The following is a 25,612-nucleotide window of genomic DNA, read 5'->3' as shown; positions in this document are numbered from 1 at the left end:
AAAACTAATGTTGTTTAGTGCTTGAAAGGCATAAAATTATTTTTTTTCTGCTAAAATAAAAATACTTCAATAATATATTTGAAATCAGGTTGTCCTAAGTGATGGCTCAAGCAGAATACAACCCCATAAAATCACTGCAGTTAATGGAAAATAACGTATGTTTTCAAGCAGCATGCATCTGATGCCTGCTATCTGAAGAAAATCACCAGGTAAGTCACACAATAAGCTCCTGTAACAACTCTTTTGAGGTATTAGAATAGCTTTGAACTATTTCTGGATAAAAATGAAGTAGGAGGCAATGGACCTACTAGGTCTTAAGAATGGTTAAGAGCAGAGGTGAAACCTAAGCTAATCTTCAGTAACTCCTTCATTTTGCTCCTAAAATCCCTGATTTTGTTAACAAAACTTGGGCAGGAAGGGTTTCTGACACATTCTGGTAGTAAACATCTCCTTTCCTAAATGTGCTATTCACAAACACAAATACAATTCTGTTTATTTTCCCCCTTCCAAAACCAAGCCCCATCACCATACTTCTGGTGAGATTTCAATTTATTTTTAAGGAGAATTTGAAAAGTGAAAAGGCTTTTCAATGAAATTCTAACTTCAATTCATATGCACCTAAAAATTAAGAGTGTGAATGAAGTAGGTTAAACTACTCTAAGTTAAATTAAATAAACACGCACAGGTATTGTGTATCTGGTTAGCAAGAGAACTGAATTTACCATGAAGGCTGTATCTAGTTGCAAATGAACATGGTTTAATGGTTGTTAACAAATGGGAATCAACCCTTCCTTGGAAAAATAACTGAGAACTGGATTTAAATTGATTATTAAATTAATGAAATCAATCGAACCTATTGGCATCTCCCATTAGAGTCCCTTTTAGATGCACAGCCTGTGCCGGCGTGGTTTGTCCACGCAAGCAAAACCAAAATTGCTGCGGCATCCAAGTGGCAGCACAGCACCTCCCAAATCCATCCCTCCTGAATCCATCCCTCCTGAATCCATCCCTCCCAAACCACGCCAGACGCCGTGAGCCCTAATGCATGCAGAGACCTCTCTCAGCCCGAGAGCATCCATTAGGACGCGGAGCCCACTAATGCGTCCTATTTTCCTGTATTAACCAAGCAAACGTCAAAAAGTGGGTCCCCGTAACAGCCTGACCCACTTCGAGAGTCCACTGAAGCCAAACTGACTTTTAGTTCTCCGGAAAAAAAAATACAAATTGTGCTTAAATAGAAAGCAACCAGTTGCAGCACCGCGGGATTAGGTGGATGAACCCCTCAGCGGGCGCAATCAGCTTAGCGGCACCAAAGATCACAGCACGGTGAGCGCAGCTGTGACACTGAAGGGAAAGGTTTGCACCAGGCTGGAGTTTTTTCCTTTTATTTCCAGCCTTTTTCCCTCTTTTTCTCCCTCTCTCTGCAGTCACATCCCCACCGGCTCCGTTAGCGTGAGGGAATGAAGGAGGGAAATGGGGAGGGAGGAGCAGTTTACATCTGGGGGTCAGCACGCTTACACGGCGTCGTTAATTCAATTAAATGGCCAAATAAAGCGGGGCTAGGGGGTTTCCCGACTGAGGTTAATTTTGACTTAATTCCCATTCTGCCTGCCGGTGCCTGACACACAGCGAGGTGACCTGCTGCGGGAGGGAGTGCTTCAATGTCCTCCTGCCCTCCCGGCAGCCTCCTCTTGCACCAAAACTAAGGGAGACAGGGAGGAAGGACTCGATTCTTCTGCTTGCACTGGCAAATTCATTGAATTATATCTGTCTCTTAATCTATCCACCATTAACTACTCTGTTTCTGGGATTTGGGGTGTTGCTTCCCCCAGGAAACCTCCCCTGAAGTCCAGGTGAGTGCAGGAATGTCTCAAAGCAGGAGTTGTGGGAATCCCTTACCCGGAGGAAACTGCTGGGTGGACATGGCAGAAGTAGGAGCTTCTTGGACAAACCATTCTTGCACAGCTGGCTAAGGAAGCTCATCTGATGTCCAGGCTGGAAAAACCCAAGCCTGTGCAGCTGCACTTTTGCACAAGAATTCCAGCAGAGAATTAATTTCTTCTCTTTTTACACAATAAAGACCTTTTTTAGTACTGCAAAGTCTTGAAGTCTTTAAATTAACCAATGCTCGAAGACCCAGGGCGCTTCCTAGAGCTACCACGTGCTCCTCTTCCTCAGCCAAGCCTTCCTTTGCTCTCTCCAAGATGCCAGCTCAACGCCCCGCTGCCGCTCATTCTCCCCAGCAGAATATCTGCGTTCAGCACTTCTGCGTGTACACAATTTGCAAAGTGCTAGGCAAAGAAGCACGCCCCGAAACGGCAAACCCACCAGGAACGTCAGGAGGACAGATTTGCACATGTCAAGTCCATCATCTCGGGATGCTTTCAAAGTTTTGCTTTTTTTTGTGGCTCTACAAAACACATCTCCGGGGCCATTATATGAATTAGTTGGAAAGGGGTGGGGGAGAAGGAGGAGCGCTTAAGAACAGCAATACACCCCTGTGAGGACATTGAGAAGCATCTGGCTCTGAGATATTAAGAAAAGGGAAAAAAAATTAATCATGCTGCCTGGGAAAAAAACCTGGCATCAGCACAGGCACCTTGTCATAAGGCAGATATTAATAATGCGAACCCCCAGGGAACGCGCCGCCAGCTGAAAGATCCGCTCCTTGGCGATCACAGCGCGGGCAGGTTTAACTGATGCCTTTTTGAGGCCGTTTGAATCTTGCTCTAAAACACTGCTTAGGATTTTTTTTTTTTTTTTTTTTCAGCAAAACGAACCCTCAGTGCTCAAGATTAAAGAATTACTGCCTTACTCTTTTCCAGGTACTGATGTGCACGAGGGAGGGCAACACCGCACCTTGCTGCTCCCCAGCGCTATAACCAGAGCAGCAGCAATAACCAGAACTTTATTTTTTTTTTTAGCAGCAATAACCAGAATTTTGCACAAAATTTGTTTAATGACCAAAACATAGCAAATTTCTCCTTTTTTTTTTTTTTATCTACCTTGTTGTTTCTCCAGAGCTGCAGAAATCGTTCTCGCCTAGTGCCTTGAAAGCAACCACAATAAAGAAACCACTGATCTGCTGGAAGAGTGTTGCTAAAAGCACACTGGACACCCAGGACACAACCTTACAGGTATTTGCTCACCTCCTGGACCATCCATGGCTATCTTACAGGTACTTGCTCACCTCCTGGACCATCCTTGGCTAGCTACAGCTCCAGATTCACAGGATACACACACAATCAACTCATGGAAACACAGCAGCAGCTACAAAATAAAGGTCTCAAGGACGAAATGATTGAAAAGCACCGATTTGAATGCTTCTATGCTATTTGATGATGTAGGGGCTAACAAGCAGCCACATCAAGTAAGACAGGTTGCAGTTGGCAGATCTAGATGGCAATTCCCCGGCTGGGGAATATCGCTGCGGCATCCGCAGGCTGGAAGCAGCACACTCCAGCGTGTGAGTGGAAGATGACACCCCCGAGATAGCACCAGGTGCTGTCAGCAGCAGGGCATCGTCCCTCCAGGAACGCGGTGCCACCGTCAGTGCCACTATCTGCTCAGATCAGACTTAATTCTGCAGCCGGCTGGCTGGTTTCAAACCACCCTGTCCCGAGAGGGAACGTTTCCTGCATGGGGTACAGCTGTGATACATTCCTATGCAAATTAATCAATTTTCTCTTTCCCTCTATGAAAAGTCTCCCATTTCTTCCCCGTCACTGAATTTACCTCCCAATGGACGTGACAGAAAGCCACACTTGTAGGTTTTTTGTTTTTTTTTTTTAACCGATCTGGTTGCAGAAAGGGACACGTTCAGCCCCGAGATGCACGCAGATAAAAGCCCCATTGATTTCAGCAGGGGATTCACGTGTTTGTCCTTCATCAGAAGTCCTTGGGAATGACATTTTGCCATCTTCTAAATCCCTGGAGGCAGAGTTCCTCTGCCATGTCCCTCCGTGTCACCGCCTGGGGAAATGCTGAGCCACAATTCCTATTTCTGTGCTGGTCTCTGGTTTGTTCTCCCTTATTTCCATTCCCTCAGCCTTTCCATTTGCACTACCTGTCGCTCTGCATCTGATGCCAAGAAGAACTTTTGGGGAAAGGGACAGCCTTTGCTTCTTGCCTGATGCCTCAAGTGGCATTCATGCCAGCTTCAGCCATAAAAATCAGCTAGAAGAGCTCAGGGCAACACTGAGCCCGTTGCTCTCCATGTGCTGCTCTACCGGTGTGCCCTGCTCACATGCAGATGTAGAGGAGCTGGGCACAGCAGTGAAAACTTGCCTTTTAAAAAAAATATTTTAAAAGCTTGACAAGTTTTTCTTTTCGATTCAAGTTGTGCTTTCCTTTTTCTGCCTGACAAAATAAAATCTAAGAGTTTCTGACCGTGTAGTTGTTCCTAGGTAAATTCAGAGAGCTGTTTCGTGTCGTAATTTACCCGTGCACAAGAGGAACACCTGGCAAAAAGGAAAAAAAAAAAAAAAAAGATAATCTAAAACAGGTCAAAATGAATGCTTCCAGTGGTACACTCCAGTTTGCATCTTCTTCAGTTTGAGACTTCTTCCCAAGCCACTGGGCTCCTGTGGCTTAGCGAGTTGCTTCCTACCAGCTGATGAGTGCAAGCTGACCACCTCCACGCTTCACTTTTCCATCCGAGAAGAAAAATTGATGAGCAGAAGTCACCAGAGCTCTGAGTTTTTCTGCTGCTGTGAAATATCCAGATCGAAACTGCCTTCACGGTCCGCATTAACCTCGTTACTTTGCAATTAGGACCGGAGGTGAGGGTGCCCGCGATCACCTCCTGTCGTACAAAACCCGAGCGCTCGGTTATCAAGCTATGAAAAATCGATCACCTGCAATTGCTGAGCCATAACTTTACAAACCTCTTCTGGGTTTGACCAGTGGAATTTAGACTGCAATGCTCAATTTCACACCACTTCGGAAGCCAAATTGCCGTGTAATCTGTGAGCATCACTCGGAAATACCCTGACAATAGCATCGGGAATAGGGCATCGCGGAGAAGGCAACCGGGCAGCTTCTGCAGATCTGGCTTCAGACTCAGATGTCATTTGCACGGTGTGACTGTGATTAAAACTTGAAGTTAAAAAGAAAAAAAGGAAGTTAAAAAGGAAAAAAAAGAGTAAAATGAAATTTCCTACACACAGGTGACCCTGCCCCTGGCTGCCCAAGCACCTACCAGGCTTTTTCCGTAGCACACTGCAATCTAGTGCTTTCTGAAACGCTTCTCATCTTCCCTCCGTGCTGCAGAAAGTCAGCCACTCGCAGCTCCTTCCCTACTCTTTCCCGTTTTGTTCATTAATCACTATCTCGTTTTGAGGGCCCTGCTGAAAGGGTGACATTTCTCATCTGCTCACCGAGCCGGGGAAGGAAAATGGCTCCAGAGCTGGGGCTTTCCTCCTCTCCATCATCTCCTGCACACACCAAGCTCGTACAGGAACGTGCCCAGCCTCTCCCAGCAGCAGGGACGTGCGGTGATCTCTGGTGTGTAGCTGCATGGCAGGAGGAGAAGCTGCTGGGGATAAGGCCACCTCCAGCCACCTGGTCCATCGCCCTGCCACTGCTCACCTGGAGCTGGCTGGGATGCATACATGCTGTGAATCAGACCTCTGAAACCAGCCTGGATAAAAATAAAAATAATTATATATATATATATATATATATATATATATATATATATAAATAAAAATATATGTATAACTAAGGAAGGAAATACCGTAGGGGAAAAAAAAAATCAATTAAAAGAAATTTGCAAACCATCGTGTTAGAGCATCTCATTTAGAGCAGCCACTTTTTATTCGTAGGGCAAGTAATTGCAGTACTATCACAGCAGTTACACCCTGCACTGCAGAAGGTGACAACATTTTTAGGGGTATTTATTGTAAGCACACTAAATTCAGGACTGTACCCCGCAAATTAATTTTCAAGGGTGGCAAAAGTCAGCTGGCTGGAGCTGTTATTGCTAATAGCTAGAAAAGACCCACTTAATCACTTTGCATTTTTATTTGTGGAAGATAAAGAAACATTTCTTTCCCTAATAGTTCCATGCTTGTTTCATCTCATTTTGCCTGGGCTGCAAGATCTGTTTAATTTCATTTGATCGGTTTTCTCAGGGTCTTAGAACTACCATATTTTTATAATCTTGTTATATCCATGAGATAAAAAACAATTATTTGCCCCAGCATTTCCCAAATGGGAAACCAAGACAGAAAGAAATCAAGTGACTTGTTCAAGGTCACGCAGGATTTTGTAGCAAAACTGGAGAATTAGAAACCTGAACTCAATTCTTAATAAACCACGAGGGGAACTTCCTCGCTGAATCACCAGGGGTGCTGCAGGCTGGGACGTCCAGCGCTACTTTTTTTTAATAACATGCACAACTGCTAATGACAAGCAGCAAACTATCTCCCCCTTCACTATAACAGGGAAAATGGCAGCTGCCAATGCAGTTTTGTTACTGATTTCTGCCATTTATAAAGTTTTTAATAGCCTCAGGAACTCCGTTTTGCCCTGGTCTATGCTGGGAAGGAACGGGGTAGCATCACCAGGGCAGCAGCAGTCTGGAGAGGGACAGCACCGACCTAGAGAGGAGGCTGTGGTGCTGCCTTGCAGTGAGGAAACCTCAACAGCAGTTATACACATGCACTGAACAGCTGCCTTGTTCGCTGTGCTCTGTCCATTTGTGCATTTGAAGCTAATGTCCTGCAGTGGAAAACAAGAAATGATTTCTGGAGGCAGCTTCAGAAAGGTGTGAGGGTGCACCTTCCACTTATGAACACCGAAATACCATCAAGGTAAGCCTGCAAGCTGACCAGCCAAGACATCTCACCTAGAGCGGAGGTGTAGAGACCTTTTGAACGTTTTTGGTGAGTGGGACACTAAGAGATGCTTTAGGCTGATGCAGTGCTCATGGGGAGGAGGGGGAACGTCAAAGAGCCCCTGGCTGCATCCGAGCTGTGGTTTCCATCTCACTTCCAAGCGGTGTTGAAGTACATTGGCAGAACAACATCCATCAGAGATGGATCAAATGCTGACCACAGCAGGATTTGTCCTCTACAGAGGATACGAGCGGAACAGTTGAATCTGCATAAATACTGCATTAATAACAACCAGCCCGGGTGAAGATAGCATCTCGATATTGAGCACCAGGCAAACACCTACCTGCTAAGAGCTCTGAGAAGCTCCTGAGGTTGCTACTGCTGCTGAATACTCCAGAACCAGCAGGTAGGGCTGCGTGGACAGTACTGTGCCCAGGGCTCAGGCTAGGACCTGCTGGCTTCTTCCCCTGGGCCCAGGGCTGCAGTTGACTCTCAAAGTCACACCGTAGAGCCATGGATAAGGACTGGGGGTCCCAGCCATTGCTGGCAGATACAAACCCATGCAGAGGGAACATTTTGGAGGTCAGAGCAGAGAGTGTCTGCATTTCTGAAGATCAGGTGAACCCACACCTGCCTCTGCTGGTTTCTCCACCACGACAGAGCTACCTTAGTGGTTATTTACGCTGCCCTCTTCCAACTTTCCTCTCTCATCTAATGTAAACGTGCTATAAATACAGGCTTGGCGTAAAGCCCATCAATCCACCGCTCAGCTCCCCCGGTCCTAAAGGCCTTTCTCTGGACACGCTGTGATTTAGCTCCAAGTTCCTGTAAGTCTGAGCAACTTCTTCCAACCTCCGTCAGCACTAATGTGACACGTGCCCTTGTGCTACTTCCGAGACACCCGTACCTTGAGAAGCCGAATCCAAATTTCGGCACGACTCACGTGGACGTCGTTATGGGCGTCTTTCTTCTGCGGCTCCCACGAGCCCTGGAGGAGTTCCTCGGGGTTTTGGAGGGAGCACTGATGAAAGTCACCCTACCCTGGGCATGCCACAGGACTTTGCCCTCAACAAGACCAAGACCTCTGCCCAGTGTCAGATAATCCGTCACTATAAGCTACTTGTAACCAAGCCAGATATTTATTGCTATTGATCTGCCTGGTCCCAGCGAAAGACTTTTGTTCTCCCAACCCGGGACTTTGACCTCAATTAAGTTATGAATTTCAATCCGATAGACTGCTCCACTTACCCTGCTGCTCTCCCTGACTGGATTAATTAGAATTAGCTAGGCTGGGAGTCACCCCGAGCGCCTCATGGATCATGTTATTTTAATAATAAATAAAGAGACGGCAGCAGCATACAAGGAAGGATTCTGAAAGATTGTTCATCCAAAAGCATCATTCAGAACCTGCCAATACTAATTTCTCCGAGTTTGATTACCTCATTTACTTCTTTTTATTTCTATTCATTAATTGAGTTTTATCCCCCATTACTTCAGCTCCCCAAATGTGCCCTTCCTATAAAGGAACCAGATGCACATGTTGCCGTTCCAAAGTTTTATCGCTGCAGCTCATCAAAAGTAGAGTTAGCAGGAATGGAATAGTCATTAAGCATTTAATAATCTAATAGTGCTGAGAAAATATAGATATAATGGGTGGGGGGAGAGGAGAGGGACGAGGCAACCCTGTCTGGTGCCACGGCGCGTGCGCTGAGGCCTCCTCACGGATGGTTACTTGGCTGGTGGACAAAACCGAGCGCCTTCAAGGAGGTAACATCCCACCCTGGAGATAACGCATATATATCAATTAGGGTATTTTCTGACAGCACAATAATGCCTCTGCAATGAGACCAAACCGGGCTGAATACCGAAGAAATTTGATTGGCAAGGGGAAGTTTTTGAACTCGGGAGTCGAGGCCTGATGGCTACATTATCCTTATTACTTCTCCTTCTGTATAAAAGCAATTACATACTTGAAGATGTCGGCTTGCCCAGGACGGTACCGAAATGGATTGTCTCAGCCAGTCATGTCACAGACACACTACGGAGTTATTGACCCATAAATGAACACTTATTTGTCATGCTCATTTTAATGTTTAATTGGCTGGAACAGGAGGAACAGATTCAGACGATGGAAGTTTACCAATTTTTCAAAGGCTGGAACACAGCTTGCAGAAAGCCAGGTCCCGACCTGAGAAAACACAGCAGAAAGCCTCAGTGCACCTTCCACCCTCATCTAAGTTCAGGCCTTCATTTTGTAAGAAACCCTTCTTAGGACAGGCTGATTTAGCCCAGCCAAGCTGAGCCTTGTAGCAGAAGACAGAAGGCTCATTTAAACGCAGGATGTCTAAGCTGGGACAGCCAACCTGTCTGTTAAGTAAACCAGAAAGTTCCTGCAGTGTGGGATTTGCTGTTTTCCAGCAATGAAGCAGTCACCTTGCGAGATGCAGAGGGAGAAAAGCCCCAGCCTTTGCTTCCCTGTGCAGGTGAGCACCGCTGAGCCCTCTGCTGCATCTCACCCCAAGGGCTCCCTGTCCACACAAATTTCCAAAAGCCTTCCAAATGCATCCTCTCAGAGGCTATTTAAATGCTCCTGCTGGAGAACAAGAGGGAAGGTCCTTGCACTGACTGGTAACTGATTACAAAGGTAACGATTGAATAGGGAGAAGGGATGAACTTGCACAATTGCTGGTGATCACTCCAAGGGCTCAGTGCGAGGGCTTGGGTTGTAAAGCAAACACGTAAGCAAACAGGGGAAGCAGGCTGAGTGAAGCATCCTCTGTTACATCTTCCAAAGCAGCATAAGCAAAGCTGACTGTAAAATGCTATGAAGAGATCTCAGAGTGACAGGACACTTAATAAACAGTTAATAAACAAAAAGGAGGCATTAGAAAAAAAGAGAAGAAGTAAGAAAACATCATTATGTTGCTTCATTAAGATTCACATTGCACTTACAGCAGGGGCATGGAGAAGAGCTACTCCCATGTCTGGAAGAAACCATGGAGGAACTAGAAATGATTCAAGGAGGTGCAAAGTTACTGAGCGGCTTCCAAACAGGGCACAATTAAACAGATTAATTTAGAATTAAACTTCTCAGTCTGACAAAGAAGTGATCAAGAAGGCTCAAGGAGGCTGATAAAGCCAAAAGCAGGACAGAAAAGGTAACCAGGGGAACAATTCCTGTTCCTCATTGCACCAGAAAGATGGGCTACCGCATGAAATCACCGTGGCACGTGCAAAGCAAATGCACAGCTCAACCACAGAGCTCCCACCGGCATAAAAGGCTGGGACCCATATAGGGACGAGAGAAAATTATCAAAGGAAAATCCAGGAGCACAAAGATAACAGCAGGGGTTTAGGAAGCCTCTAAGCCACACGCTTTGGGTAAATATATAAAACTACCTCTATTCTTACCCTGTTCTGTTCCCTACGCATTTACTCCTCCTGCTGTGAGGGATGTGATACTGAGACTGAAAGAGTCCTGCATTGACAACTACAGTCACAGATGCAGAAATGAGATATAGAGGTTGAGAGGTGGAAACCTAAATTAGCTTTGCAATTTTAGGTGCCAGTTTGCCACTTATGACCCACGGAGTCAAGCAGCAGCTGTAAATTAGTAAAAATCTTATTTAAAATCTTTTAAAAAGAAAGCACAAAGCATTACTGTCCCAACATCCAAAGTTTGGGATAAAGTCAATCTTATTTAGGACTAGGAAACTAGTAAAAGTTCTTTGCATCAAAGCCTGCAAATTCAGCATGCCCCAGTGATGTGCTCAGAATTTATTTATTTTTTTTACTTTAAACAAACTGGGAGAGATAACCAACAACAGCTGAATACAAAATGCCATTTGGGAAGTAAACCCAGACTCTCCCATGTTGAAAACTCCTCAGAGAAAACCAGTGGCAGGATTTAGCTCCTCCAAAGCAGGGAAAACTTCTTCAAGTTTTCTCTAGGAAGCATCTCCCCTGAGCAGAATAGCTGGCTGCTTGGCAAAGGCTTTTCCCCTGGCACAGACGGTGATGCCTGGGATGTAGGAAATGAAGCAAGGCTGCAGACCATTCCTGTGGTGATGTGTTCACCTGCAAAACCAGCTCGGCTGCCACTGGTATCCTGTTTGTGCAGCTCACCAAATACCTTAATGAGGGGCTAAAGCATTTCCAACAATGACTTCAGAAATGGCAGGTGCTTATTTCAAAGATGACCCTGGGACAATGGGGCTTGGGACCATCCCAAGTCCTTGCAGGGAGGCAATTCGAGGTAAGGACATTTCCTGCATCTGCAAAGACATGTACAGCCAGTAAGGAATAAAATACATGTTTCTCCTCTGCACCAGGACATGACAGGCAACGGAGTGCCACCTGCACCCATCTAAGAGCTACCTGCTGCTGGCCTGGCTCCTGGGAGCACGCAGACTGCAGCCACCAGGCTGCACAAAGCTGTGCTAATCAGGCACGGAAACAGGCACAAGGTGTCCTGATGCAGAGCGTGGTCACACTTCCTGAGCCTGCCCGAGATAAAACTACGTGCCTGGTGGCAAACTGCATTCCTCCTGCACCAGCACTGGCCACGCAGAGTGCCTCCCTCTGCACAGCAGAGCCCTCAGGACAAGGTGATGCCCACAAACCATGCAATCCCACAGCAATTCCCTAAAATGTGCTGCTGTCCCTGGTCCCTCGATTTAATCCCTGCATTTTGATTACCCTGAAAGCAGCTTTGAGGGTAAAACAATGCAGACTGCCGCTAGTTTTTCAGGACAGGCTCTTGGATTTCACTTCTTCAAACGCTGCTTTTGCACGGAGAGGTTGAAAGGACTGCGTGGGTCCTGAAATCACTGCTGGAACCACACCGAAGCAGGCTGGTGAGCCTGCTTTGCAGGCAGTGCTGCACGCGCGCTGCCGGAGCAAGGGTGCCAACTGCTTTGCTGCACCAGCAACGAAGCAATGATTCATATGTCTACAGGGAGCAGAAGAAACAAAGGCTGTACATGTCAAGCTGGAAGATGGGAAGAGACAATGCAGAAAAAAAAAAGAAAAAAATCAGCATGCACAGGCAGAAGGAAACATCTCCGTGTCCTTACGATCTGGAGTTCGTGTTGATGAGACCTGAGGTGTCTTCAGAAGCACGAACCAGGGACGAGTCTCCGCATCCCCCAGCATATATTAAGAGCTGCAAACATTTTGCAAATGCTTCTGCTGAAAGGGACTTTTCTCCCAGTAGGTAAAATCAGCATCTGCTGAGTGGTGACCATTTAACATTCAACCTGCTGCCAATCTCCATTCCACAGAGAGACCCACAGGAGAGACATGGAGCGGTGCCACTTCTAATAACTGTGTGACTGGCACCATGTCAATGCTTTAATGTAGAAAGCTACCCTCTGTCACTAAGCAGATCTCTCCTTTCTTTTGGCTAATGGATTTCACACCCATTGGCAACAACGTCAGGACTGAAGGGGTGTAAGCCTGCAGTCTTCTGAGATCTGCTTGGCAAAGCCGACTACAGAAATATTGAGATAGGGACTGGGGGGGGGGGCTATAAAGAAGGAAGAAAACTGTTGTGGTTAATAATTCTGCTCTCATTACTCGTTGCCTTGCCTTTCATCTTTGTTTAGTTTCTTCATCCATTTGCCATCGTGCTTCCTACTGCAGCGATGGTCACTTCAGCAGCACCTGCAGTGGCATTTGCTTGCGGCGAGTGTAACGCCGCCAAACCTCTGCAGCACTCGTCAGATCCAGGAGAGGGTCCTCATGGCTTTACGAGCCAAGCTTTTAGTACATTCAGGGGAAAATTTATACCAGGGCCATTAACAAAAAGGGCACAAGGCTCAGGTATTTTCCTTTTTAAATCTGATGAGGTTTAGAGAATGACCCTAACAGCAGAGTACTCTGATGGCTGGCACCTTACCTACAGCGGTGTTTGCTCTGATAGGTGGTGGGGGGCTGCACAGACACAGGCACATAGTCAACAGGGAGGGGAAAGCTGTGCAGGCACAGCCTGGGACCTCTGGTTCTTCGTCAAGAACCATCAAGATGCCCACACCAATTCCCTCAACGTCTCCCTACAGAAAAACACAGGCACGAAGGCAGGGGAGGATGTGTGCTGGCTGATACTGGCTTCACTTCCAAATGTTGCCTCCAACACAAGACCCACAAAGACACCGAAGCAGTTCATTTTCTTGCTGTGAAATCAGAATGAGCATAGTTGAAAGGAAAAATAAAAAATACAGGCAGTGACTTGCAGGCAAGGAGGTCTGACTTTTTCTCGCTTCTTTTTACCCTATGCGCACAAAATCCTTCAAGAGTCAGGCAGGAAAACGGAAAAACTAAACAAACAAAACCAAACCAACAGACCACCAATCTTGGCAATATTTGACATACCCATAATTTCTACTTCACTTTTAGCTAATGGTGGAAATTAGTCTTTGCGCAGTTGATAAAAATCAACCTGTCTCTGCTGGGTTAGCCCCATGATCTGTGGCCCAGCAACTACCTCTAGTACAATTGATTTTCCTTTTTGGCAACCAATAGGCCAGTCAATAATAATGTTGTTTGAGAAGGATTGAGTCATGAGGGAGATGAACCCTCCCTGCCATTTATTATGTTTGTATTGTCTCCATTTGAAAAGGTTTTTTTTTCCAATGAAGACGTGACCGAAGGTATTACGAGGGGACAGCCACTCCACGTCCCGGTCTCCAGAAGCTCTCTGACTCACCAGGGTGTTAGCATGCAAATGGAGACGATGGTAGCTGCTGTCTGCTAGACGTTTGTGGCAGGAGACTGGGAAAAAAGACAAGCCAAGGAGGCAATCACGCTCCTCTTGCTACTCTTGGAGGAAAAAATTGAAAAAGTAAACCCAGCTAGCTCCAAATCACAAGCTAGCAAGCACGGCTTCAGAGAGCTGTGCTGCCTTGGGAGTTAGTACAAGATGCGGATGCAACATCAGCATTGGCACCAAGGAGCAACCAACTCTCACTGCAGGCAGCCACAGGCACACGATGCCTTTCACTGAAATGACAAGTGTTCACGAATAGTAAAACAAAATCCACACATACCAGCAACAAACTTCCTAACCTGGCAGATTCCAGCTTTGGTTCTCAAGTTTCCTCCCCAAACCCTTGAGGGTCCGTGGGTGACCCATGGAAAGCTTACTGACAGCAGCTCCGAAGTCTCTGTACAGTGATGTGCCTTTACTGAGGACGTGAAGGGTCAGCAAATAAAACAAAAACTGCTGTTATAACTTTTTCCAACCCTGAAGTACTATAATTAGACTGCAGTTTTACACGTACAAATGATTTCCATAACATCGATAAGCTGATTAATAGAACTGCACAATAATGTGGTTTAAGTCATAAAACAGAGGAATATTTGGGCACAATTTTAACTCAGCAGCAACCCAAGTATTGTTTTAGACGTAGTCCTTAATTACCCTGTACACCGAGTGACATGGATCCACCAGCAGCTAACAGCGTTTAAGACTCATCCACGTGGCCAGGTCGGGTTGAAGAGTTTTCTCAGAGTAAGCAGAGTAACCACTCCAGGACAGATACCCACACTTACCCAAAGGCATACCTTGAATGCATGGATTATTCCAGAAAACAAAATTACACACAAATGCAAAAGAAGTGCCTCTACAGCAAGACCAGGATGAGTCTCAAGTCTCCTGTTTTGATGTTGTAGATATGAGACAGTATTCATCATTTTCCCTCCCACTGGACAATTATTAGAGCACGATGCCCTTCATCTTTCTTACAAAAGCACTCATATTTTGTAGACTTGAAAGCTGCGATGCTCCCTGCACAGGACAACCACTTACACGGGGCTTTTGTGCCAGAGCAGCAGGAGGAGACCAGAGTCAGAGGCATCCAACCCTGCCCCAGGAGCACTTTTCCACAGCACGCATTGCAAGGAAAAACTGTCACAACTGAAGCTTCAACGGGGGAAAAAAGGTTTCCCTTTGTTGCTTGACCTTCTGCAAGGAAAACTTATTCATGTCTTGATATATTTTAAAGCTAGAAATTGATATTACAGTCATGTTGCCCGAGCTGCTTTGTAACTGCTGGGTTACAGATACGCTCCCCTTCCTTCCACGTCATTGCTCAGTTAAAAGCACACACTTCAAGCAAGCAGAGCTTGCAGGAGGCTGTTTTCAGACTGATCTCCAAGCTCTGGGTACTTCCAGCAGAGCCCCAAAACACCCAACCACCACCCACTTTGAAATGGCCTCTGGCTCTGAAGATTTTGATAATTCACTCACACAAATGCCCCTTTGAAACTGCAGCACCACCATTTAAACCAAAAAACATGGTGCAGGATCATGGCAGTCCAGAAGCACAGCATGTGGTGATTCCAAGACCCGAAGCTGTTTTGAACATGCCACAAGAATGAGTGGTACTGAGGTGGTAATGGAAGGGTGTAAATCTGTCAGGCTGCTGGACTGATTTTTAGAAGCATGCTAAAACACAGGTAATTTAAAAAATAAACATCAGTCTGTAAGATCACTCTCCTTCACTATCTCACCCTCACAATCCCCAAATTTATTCTCTCTCCTACACTGCCTGCATTTAGGTGCTGAGATGGGAAAGCACCCAAAAACTCGAGCGGGTGGCAATTGCAGAGGCTGTTGGCACACCGGGCTGGGGCAGCCTGCGAAGAGAAGCTCTGCTGAGAGCACGTCGGGCTGAAATAATTGCGCCACTGATTCAAGGCACCAGAGATTCCCTTACACCCTTCTTTATAGCCCTGACATTAACTGATAGAGCTTTTGGTAACGGGTAAGAGCAGACACTGCAGCGTTTATGGCCTGTTAGGAAGCCAGAGTTTTTCCCTCTCCCTTTTTTCTTTAGGTTGCTCCTCACAGAGTTCTTTCTGCTCCTTCTCTGGATATGAATTCTCACAGGGGAAAGGTCAAAATGAAAAAGAAATAAACATTGGTTCACAAAGACTTGAGATGTTATTGCAATTCGTAAATGGTTGAGAATAAAAATGTGTCTGCCTTCTCGGGGAACACACCTACGTGCAAAACCAGAACCTTTATAAAAATTCTCCTTTATTACCTTGGTGGAAAAAAAATCAAAGATTGATTTTCTTTTTATGGCTATTATTAACCTTTTGTTACTGGCCAAAAATAATCTGGTTGGAAAATGTGCAATACATCAAAAAAAAAAAAGAATTTAACAGAAAATTAATGCTCAGGGAAAAATAAGATGATTCTTCATTCAGCCTTTTCTTCTAAGAGTCAGCCCTTACCCCCAAGAAATGAGATAAACATCAAAAAAGTGAATTTTCAGACTGCTGCCATGGTACAGCACTCCAAACCGAACCTACTCCTGGGCTGTTGGGTTGTTGGCTCCTCTGGAGCCATGCTTCCTAATATGCATCCCATCTGCAATTCTGCTCAGACAAGGGCCAGAAAGACTTTTTTTTTTTAAACAGAGATTTTGTGTGTAAGTACTAACACAGCTGCTTTTAACCTATGAACATTACAGGTCTGCTGAGAAGCCTGCAGGTTGCAAGTGTGGTTACGGCTGTACAAGTTCCCGAGGTGCCTATCGCAAGGCTGTTTAAGCCACTGTTGGTAAGAGCTAGCAAATTTGTCAAGAGGTGCACGGGCAGGAGAACAAAGGCTACAAAAGCCAGGCTGGTAAAGAGCAGTCAATCACAATTTGACAGAGATATGTTGAACAATTATTTCCGAATACAATCCCACTTAGACAGGTCAGCCCTTCGTTACAAGCTGACAAAACTAGGAGCAGCTTCGAGCTGGCTGGCCAGAAGGCACCAAGCCCTTGCTAAGCTGTTGCTGAAGCAGTGCAGTTCCCAGCCTGGCGTATTAAGGGATGCCAAAATTGCTGCCAGTTTACCTCTGACGCTTTTGGATGCTCTTCTCTGTGATTAATGGTGTGAAAGAACTTGCTGTGGAGTCTTGGAAGAATTCAGAGTGTGAAATGTTTGGTCAGGAGGCTACGTAACATTGCTCAGGTTCAGCCTTTCGTTCCTTACCTGGCTGTTAACGTCGGCAGCGTGCTGTAACAGTACTGAAACGAGCTCCTTGTGTCCTCTGTCGCATGCCCAGTGGAGCAGAGCCCTGCCCTGCAACATCCAAGAGAAAATTATCAGAGCTAGCCAAAAACAGACCAAAAAAAACGAGTCATGCTATGAAGTACTGAGTACCAGGAACAAACACAAACAAAATAAAAGGTACGTAACACACTGGTGCTCCTGATCTGGACTTGAAACCCATGTTTCATCGGGAAAAACTTGACCCCTGTTTTTCCCAATCCTACACAAACCAGCCCCAGACCTTCGGAGGCGAAAGCAGTTAGATCAGCCACCGCCTGGCCATAAATCTCTCGACACAGCGGCGGTGAGCAAGGTGAGCAGCTCATTCATCTGCTAACGGGAAGCACGAGCCAAGCTTCCCAAGCCGAGTGCCAAAATCTGCAGGTGGGGCAGGAGACACCTGGGGCTGGAGCTCGCCCTCCTCCTGCTGGGCATTCTCCGGGAGCAGCGGAGGCAGACCATTATTTTGAGGGAGGAAACATGAACTCAGGCACGAGGCATTAAGCTTTTTAACACACTTTTTGACCCAGCAAGTAATTAATTTTTTGTAACGCATAATTTTAATGTTACACTAATTAACCCTGAATCAGAATGAATTCTCTGACAATGACTTTCCGTGGAAGCACGGGTGACATCCATGGGGCCATTTACTGATGGATGCTCTTGTACTCAACACCACAATCAAAGTCTAAGAGGGGGAAAGAGTAAATTAAAAAAAAAAAAACAACACAAAACTAAACATGGAAAGATCTTCAATATATCTTTTGCATCCCTAAGTCCTACCTGGGCTGGTAATTACTTAAAAATAAGGATTTCAGTTGGGCAAATAATAGCAACTTCTTTATGCCAGACGTCATTTCAGAAGCAAGAAGCACTACCTGCAATATGCACACTAACAGTCAGTACTTCCAACTGGTTGCTCCACTTTCTTTATACGTGCATACAGGAACAATATCAAAATTACACAATTGCAATTTTTGTGCAGTTGTGGGGCAAAATAAAGCCATTTCTATCCTTTTGATGAAACTCAGGTTATAGTTTTGTGGCTCTAATCTGTTGTTTTGCATTTGGCTCCAGCCAAACAGGATCTTATTTCATTTTATTGGTGCCGAATTTGGCTGAGACCGATGAAGGAAGACCAGCAGCTCAGGAGGAATTGGGCTGCCGATTCTGTGAACTCAGCGATGCTGCAGCAGGGTGCAACTGGTCCCTTCCTACCACGCTGGACATCTGGTTCTGCTGCAAACGTTGCCTTGCGAACACGACGAGAAACCGAGGCCCGATCACCCACAGTCATTAAAAATCTCCTTGTGCTATTTGCAGGAGTATGGATTTCAAGTCTTGGGCCAATTCCACTTTGGATAATTACACTCTGCTTACCTATATATTTTCTCTGCAATTCTAAATGGGTACAATATTTTCCAATTAGTGCCTTAAATGGCTCTGCATTGTAATCGTGCGCTATTAAGCAGCTGACACGTTCCAGCCCAGCAGTGGCTGCACCCTTGCAGCGTGTTATCTCCTAAACACTGGGTGCTGGGGATTTCGGAGACCTCCTCTGCACGAGCACACCATTTGATATGGAAGTAAAAATACCTGCAGAAGAGTCTCCACTTCCTTACGATAGAACAAAAATTGCTGCCAAGAAACTTATGTTTAAAACCAGAAGATACTCACTGCTGTTTGCATAGAATGAGACAAGTTAAAATGCTCAGTTCTAGCTACAGGTAGTTAAGACAGTTGTACAGCTACAAAGCCAACTTGTTTCCCAGGTCCTCCTAACAAGAAAAAAGGCTCGGAGATGAGCCAGGCTTCAGCTGGATGTAGGATCTCAGCTCGCTGTGCAGCACGGCTATCAGCTACCCACAGCACAAAATCCTTTAGCCTTGCCCAGCTGTTGCTTGCTATCAACATGTGTCTGCGTGGTTAAACAACAGGGCAGAAACACGGAGAGCCACAGACTGAGCTTTCCCAAAGCACTTCCCATACGACTATTTCATTAGGTAGTAAAAAACTCAGACTGACAGCAATAATTTTGCAGGGGAAAGCACTGCAGGGGCGAGGTCTTGCCCAAACGCAGTCAAACATCGAGGTGCTCGCTCCCTGCAGCTCAAACACACACCAATTGTTGCAGAAGTTACGTGGAAGGATGCATTTTCCCCTGCCTCTGAAATATTTAATAAAATAAAATAAAATAAAAGCATAAAAATAGCCCCAGTGCACTAACCCTGCCTCTTAAATCTTCTGTGCTTTGCCTGGACAGCCACTGCCAGCTTGGCCAGCTCCCGCAGCAGTTTCTCCAGCCAGCAGCATATCAATTTTGCTCAGCTCCAAGTCACAGGGTGTTCACAAACAAAGCACAGGACAGGGATTTGTCTCGGATACACCGAGCCTCGGCAGACGAGCGGATGGGAATGATTTTCACATCAATTAGCCTGTGCAGAGAAAGAGGAGAACAAAGCCAAGCCCAGCGGATACACCACGATATCAGGGTGTCCTTCTAGGTACCACGTTTGCAGCTGTAATGGTCGTACACCACTGGCAGCTGATCCAACCTGGAGCAAGTATTTTATTTCTGGTAATTACGGAGAGAGACACGTAAAGGCTGCATCCCCTTCCTGACACCGGGGAGGTGGTGAACGGGAAGGCAGCGGTTGCAAAAATCCAGGTGAAATTCAGCTTTGATTTGGAAGTCAGTCACTTCCAGAGCTGGGAAACGTTCAGGGAAATTCTTCCTTAGCAGCCCAGAAAGGCGATGCTGCTTTGAACCCATTTCCACCTGCCCTCGCCTTGGCAAGCTGGCAGCAGCTTGGCACTCGCTGTCTCAACAGCATGGGAACCGGGGCCCAAACGAGCACCATCCAGACGCCTTTTATCATTAAGCTCTGGCAAGGGCTTAAATGCTGCACACAGGTAACATGTTTGTTTATTGGGATTTCTCCAACAATTACAAAAAAAAAAACCCTCTCTCCACAGCCTCCACGGCCCTTGGCACAAATTACAAGAGCAGCTCATCTATGCTTCTGGACAACTTCTGGTTAGTTAGTAGTCCAAGAAATATTTTTCCCATAAAGGCAGCAAACAATCCACGCTCCCGGAAGGTGCCCGAAGCCCTGTGGTAACCCCACAGCCACAGTCCATTTCTTCTTCCATTAATCCTGCTGACACACGCATGAGGAACTGGTTGTTTTAGTCTGTGCGACTTCTCCTAAGTGAGTGCAAGCTATCCTGCTGAACCCTGGGCAATTTAGATAGAGTAAATGGAGGCTTGTACATGATTACTGTCATTAGATTCTTTGTCTAATTCTAAACTGAAGCTTATTATATCCAAACTGTTCACAGGTATGCAGGCTTCAGTGCTCTACATGAAGGTTATAATTCATTTTTTTTTTAATCTAGGGAAGTAGACAGCTTATGCATCCAAAGTTGCCAAGCCCATCTCTGTCTAAAGCCTCCAAGACTTCTCTTGCCCCTTCTGAAATCCTTCTGCTTCTAAGCAGGCTTGTCCCCGTTTCACATTTTCCTTCCCATTTTCTCCTTTTGCTAACTTCTTTCAGGCTCACACCAAATTAGAGAGGATGCGATTAGATACAGGACGAATGCATCACTTGGAGATAAAACCTAAGCACCTTGCAACCTCAGCCGAGTCGTTACCCACGAGGAAAGGCTGTGCAGTTAGCAGGAGAGTGGTTGATGCTTCGGAAGGTTTTGCTCCAAAAGTTAACTCTTTGTATGTATCCCTGCTGCCATTTTAAATTTATACGTGCTTAAATCAAAAGCCTGACAGCGTGAGTTATGTTCTGAGGGCTAGGGGAAGCATCTTCTGGGTACGGCGGGATATATTTATGCAGTAACACTAAAACAGTTAATGAAAATGACAAGATTATGCTTGCATACACTTCCCTCTACTAAAGGCTCGCTCTGGGTTATCTCCATCCTAAAATGGGTTCTAAAACTTCAATCAACCTGCACGATATTGGAAAATCAGCTGCACTCCAGATTTCGAAAAATACATTTAGATACCAAACAACACTGGTAATGGTTTCAGCTCCCTAAAACAACTGAAGTATTTCTTTCAGATCTTCCTTTTTGGTACCCTAACTTATTTATTTATTTTACCAGTTAGAAACGAGCCTCAGGAAGCCAGCACTTGCCAAAAAAGAACAAGAAAAAGGAAAAAAAAAAAGGCTCCTACCTCCTACTTCCCTGTGTCAAGCATTTGCTGGGGTAAGCAAAAATAAGCGATGTTGTGAGAATTTCACCTGTGGGGAGATTCTGCACCGGTGAGAACCATCCCATCAACCTTTCACAGGGTGCAGAGGTGTCACAGGTTTGCTGAAGCAGCTCCCTGCTCTGCAAGAGTCACGGGCTGTGAGCTCCCCAAACAGGCCCCCTCATACATCGGACTCGGTAACTCTCAATGAGGATGTCACCTGACAGTTTTCAGATCTGGCTCTGAATGTTTACACTGAGAGCACAGAAATATTTCAGCCATCTTTCATAATTTCAAAAAAAGCAAAACAATTTCTTTGCCTGAAAACAAGCACGTTTGCTGTTTGAATGCAAAGGAAGGTAACAGCTTCTGAACCTGCCTAACTAGGAATGAGCATCTCAGCAATGGAAATGAAACGTGATGCTATTATGTACTTATTCCAAGTGCGTGATCTCCAAAGTGAGCTTTTATCACTTAAAGGACTCCAGCCATGTTCTGAGCTTCTGCCCTGGGTGCTCAGTGCTGTAGCCTGTGGTCAGCAGGAGCTCAGTATCGGCGCTGTTGCAGCGACCGTGTGGCACACGACAGCTTCAGCTCATTGAATTTACGATGTGAAATTCCAAGCCTGATGGCGAGCACCCTCCCTCTCCTCTGAAAATTAATTCACACGAATTCCTGATTAATAATAAAAGGCCCTGCCATCAGCATTCAGAGCCCCAGCCGGGGCTGTCATGGCTCAGAGGGCAGAAATCTGCTTAGAGCTACAGGAGAACCCAACTGAATTTGTGGCGTCTCAGTCTATGAATGCGTAAGCACTTCATCTGTTCACCGAGACACAATGTGCTGGAGAGCAGCGGGCAAAAGTAGCTGCACATCCTATTGACCGAGAGCAGGGCTAGGTGGCAGTATGCAAGCACTGAACCCAGCGCAGTGAAGCTGGTTCTGCTGCACTTCCTGAGGGCTGAGCTGTCTGCTTCAGGTGTTAACTTTCACCAAAAAAAAAGGATCGACATAATTCACATTTTAGACACTCGTCCTCTCCTTGAGGTTTCTGGCAATGGCTGCATTAGCTCCCTGTGGGGAAATGGTGTTTTATGGTGTTTTGATTCTGATAAGAAAAAAAATAAAGACTGGACGATGCCTCTAGAAAGTGGGGCTTGTAAGGGGTCTTACTCTGCAAGTTGCTGCTGGTGTTGCTGGAAATAACATAGGAAGTTTCTGATATGCAACAGCATCACAGGGCATCCACTACCAGAAAGCCAGTGGAAAGCTGCCATTTTCAAAACAGCTCCAAGATTATTTTTTTAAATCTTTTTTATCCATACCTCTTCATCTGCAACATTCACATCCACTTTTTTCGACTGAATGGCTTTGGTTACATAGTCAATGTTGTTTTCTTTGCAGTAGTCAAAAATGTTCTTGTCCTCTTCCCTATTCAGGAAACAAAAGCAAGAGAAGCACCGTGTTACTGCACAGCACAAAGCCACGTGCACATCATACACCCTAACTTTGCCATGGACATTTCAACAGCATCACTGGAGTGGAACAGACTCCTGGTACGGGGCATGCAGAACAATGTTTTTTTCCAGGTAAGAGACCTGGAAATCCTGCTTCCTAGAAAACAAAGGTTCTTTTAAACAATGCTGTGCCAGGGCAGAAGACTTTCTCCTGTGAGCTGGCACAAGTCTATAAAGTCTGTCAACACAAACCACATTCAGCCCTGGTATAAATCTCTGCAATCCCACAGAAGATAAAAGGCTAAACCTTTATTCTCCATGCTACACAAACAAGCCTGTAACAACAGCTGCTTTGGGTCAGGCCATGTTTTAGGCACCTTCTCTCCTACCAACCCATCCCGTTGTCTCTTTGGACAGAGACTCCACGCTGCCTCTGATAGCCCCTTTCATCTTCTTCTTCAGTCTCCCTCCTTCTGCTACATCCTTTTTGAGATGGGTTGATCCAAGCTGTGTGCCCTATTAGATAAGCAAGTGCAGATCAGTACAGATTTGTACAGGGTAAAAAGGTTCCTGCGCTTGCTTTTTTAATTGCCATGGAGCGCTGTAGCTCCAGCGACTCACACAAAGCTCCTGCATGTTTCAATAATCTGTAAAAGGTCTTAACTTCATGAGAAATTGCTTGCTTAGCTGGTAAGAGAAGTTTTAGTAAATCTGAGGCCACACTGACGCCTGTGACATCCCAACTTGTTGCTCTTGCTGCCAGCAGCAGGCGTCGGGGAGCGGGTGCTGGCCCCTCGCATGCAGCCTGCTGCTCTCGGACACGGCACGGCCAAGCTCTGTCTTAACACCACCACTGCAAAAAGGATTGCAGCGGGGTCACTTGCAGGATGGTCAAGAAACAAAAACAACCACAGCCTCAGAGGAAACGCCTCACAAGAATAGGAGCTTGCTAGGGCAGCCCAGAGCCAGCAGGGAGGTCGCTGTGCTCTGAGCCTGGCAGGCAGCAGAGAAAATGCCTGCAGTGCACCGGGGCAGCTCGAGGGAAACAGCTCTCCTGGTGCTAAAAGGTAACGGCACTCCTCACGTTTATCTGCTCACGAACATTGCAGGCTGATGTGAGTCAGAGCAGAAGTAAAATCAGAACTTTATTGCATTACTGAGTAATTGCTAACAAAGAAAAAGCGATGCTCTTCCATTTGCAACCCCAGCAAAAATAAAAAAAAAAACACGCTGCTGCCAACCAGGCCACGTCCCCCCTCACATCAGGACAGGCAGGGCTCCGTGGGGGAACTCTGACTTTCCGTCTTGTACCGCAAGGCAGCCAGAGTGACACGCTGTTCGCCTTAAAAATGCCTTAAGCATTTTTCCTCAGTGCCAGTAAAAGTTTGGAAATAAAATAAAATAAAATAAAATAAAAAATAAAATAAAATAAAACAAAACAAAACAAAACAAAACAAAACAGTGCTCATCTTCAGCTCCAGCAGCAGAAATCCCAGTACTTCCCCTTAGGAAGCCGCTTGCCCCGATCTCTCCCACCTTTCTCCTCCAGGAGCCCTGCACATCACCCCTGCTTTGCACACAGCAGTCCTCCTGAGCTGTGCCCTTCCAGCAAGGAGCTGGGGGCTGGACGAGGTCTCACAGAGGCATTACAGACGGCTTCCAGTTTCTTAACTGGTCTCTGAAGAGCTCCTTCGGCAGAGGCCCTGGCTGTACCCTGCACCATTGCTTTGAGTCTTTGAGATTGCTTTGAGTCCTGGGGAAAAAGGAATCTCACGGTGGGACTAGGAAAGGCAAAGGCTCATGCTGCTCAAGATGGGGTCTGACAGATTCGTGATGGAGGTTACGAGGCACGCCTGCCCCTACTAACAAGGGCTGATGTGACGTGCCAGGAGGTCCCTCCGGTCCTACCTTGTTAGTCCAGCCTCTCAAACGTGCCCTCGGCTGCTGAAAGCAGCCTTTTGGTGAGGCTGCCATTCAGACAAGATGGAACAATGTGGCTCAAACAGCTCTTCCCCCTTTGTGCACACACTATTTATGACAGATGACTCTCTCCACTGCACCATCAAAGCATAATCCAGTCTCTCCTTCCATCACAACCATCCTCTGCTACTCCTGGATGAATTTGTGTCACAACCCCGAGCTCAGGCTGCACCTCTGTCCCTGGCAATGACACCAGCCCTGCCGAATCTGATGCGGCAGAGCCAAAGGTACCAGTGGAGAAGGCAAAAAGCAGCAATGAAACAACTGCTTGCAGCCCGTGCTGGAGCCAAACCGAGCAATCATCCTACCACCGCCTCCAGACAAACTTCTGTGGTCTTCTCCCGAGGATACCGGTACTGTCTGGAGGGAGAATAAATGGGCACAGCTATCTGGGTATGATTTAGCTGTTCTGGAATAACCGCCCCTGTGAATGCTCTGTATCTTCTCCTTCCAAAAAGCCACTTTTCTTTCAGAGCAGGCTCCACAATGGAATTATTCCAGGATAGCAATTTCCCCACATGAAGATAACAGTTGAGGAAATTTCATCTTTCTACAGCGCATTTATTTGTCATGCTTTAAACCACTCTCCTGCTGCCCCCCACTTAAATATATATTTATATATATGTATCATACGGACTCTGAATCCATTCTACAAATCAAAGAAGTGAGCCTTTGCACAAACAGATTGGAGGGACGTCCATGCAGCCCTAACAAAAACATTTTACCTGCCAACAAACTGGTCCCATGAAGCTGTGCTTCAGGCATTCAAACCGATTTGGACTTGCCAAAACCAGGAAGGTAAATGGACAAAAAAACTCACTAAAGGAATTTAAACCAGATTCCTCCACCCCACACACTTTTTTTTTTTTTTTTTTTTTTTTTGACGTGAACTGGACAAATAAGACATTGCTTAAAAATACTTGCAGCTGAGTTTTTTCCTTTTGTTTCATGTCTGTGTGTACCAAAAACCCCTCCAGCAGAGCAGTTACAAGAAAGCAAAGTGATGCACTACTTTCAGACTGGGACCTAGCGGGTATTTGCACTCTACCTATAAAACTGGTGAGAGCCAG

The 25,612-nt window shown here is 45.9% G+C and overlaps 1 protein-coding gene across 2 annotated transcripts in view; it reads right to left on the bottom strand.

Annotated features, from left to right (window-relative positions):
• The window catches only part of ACBD6 (acyl-CoA binding domain containing 6), a gene marked incomplete at its 5' end in the record, with an annotated part of 73,864 nt that overhangs the window by 19,228 nt on the left and 29,024 nt on the right, over positions 1-25,612 (bottom strand). The window contains 3 exons of one of the 2 annotated variants that reach the window (XM_082766446.1): positions 4,447-5,641; positions 16,833-16,922; positions 22,431-22,536. In XM_082766446.1, the coding sequence (XP_082622572.1) occupies positions 5,429-5,641; positions 16,833-16,922; positions 22,431-22,536 (409 nt within the window). In that variant the 3' untranslated portion in view covers positions 4,447-5,428. Of the gene's footprint in view, positions 1-4,446; positions 5,642-16,832; positions 16,923-22,430; positions 22,537-25,612 lie in introns of those variants that run through there. The other variant, XM_082766447.1, reaches the window with a different exon arrangement.

Source organism: Aythya marila, assembly GCF_965140915.1.
Source record: "Aythya marila genome assembly, chromosome: 8".
Classification (NCBI taxonomy): Eukaryota; Metazoa; Chordata; class Aves; order Anseriformes; family Anatidae; genus Aythya; species Aythya marila.
This window is presented reverse-complemented; position numbering and strand designations above follow the sequence as displayed.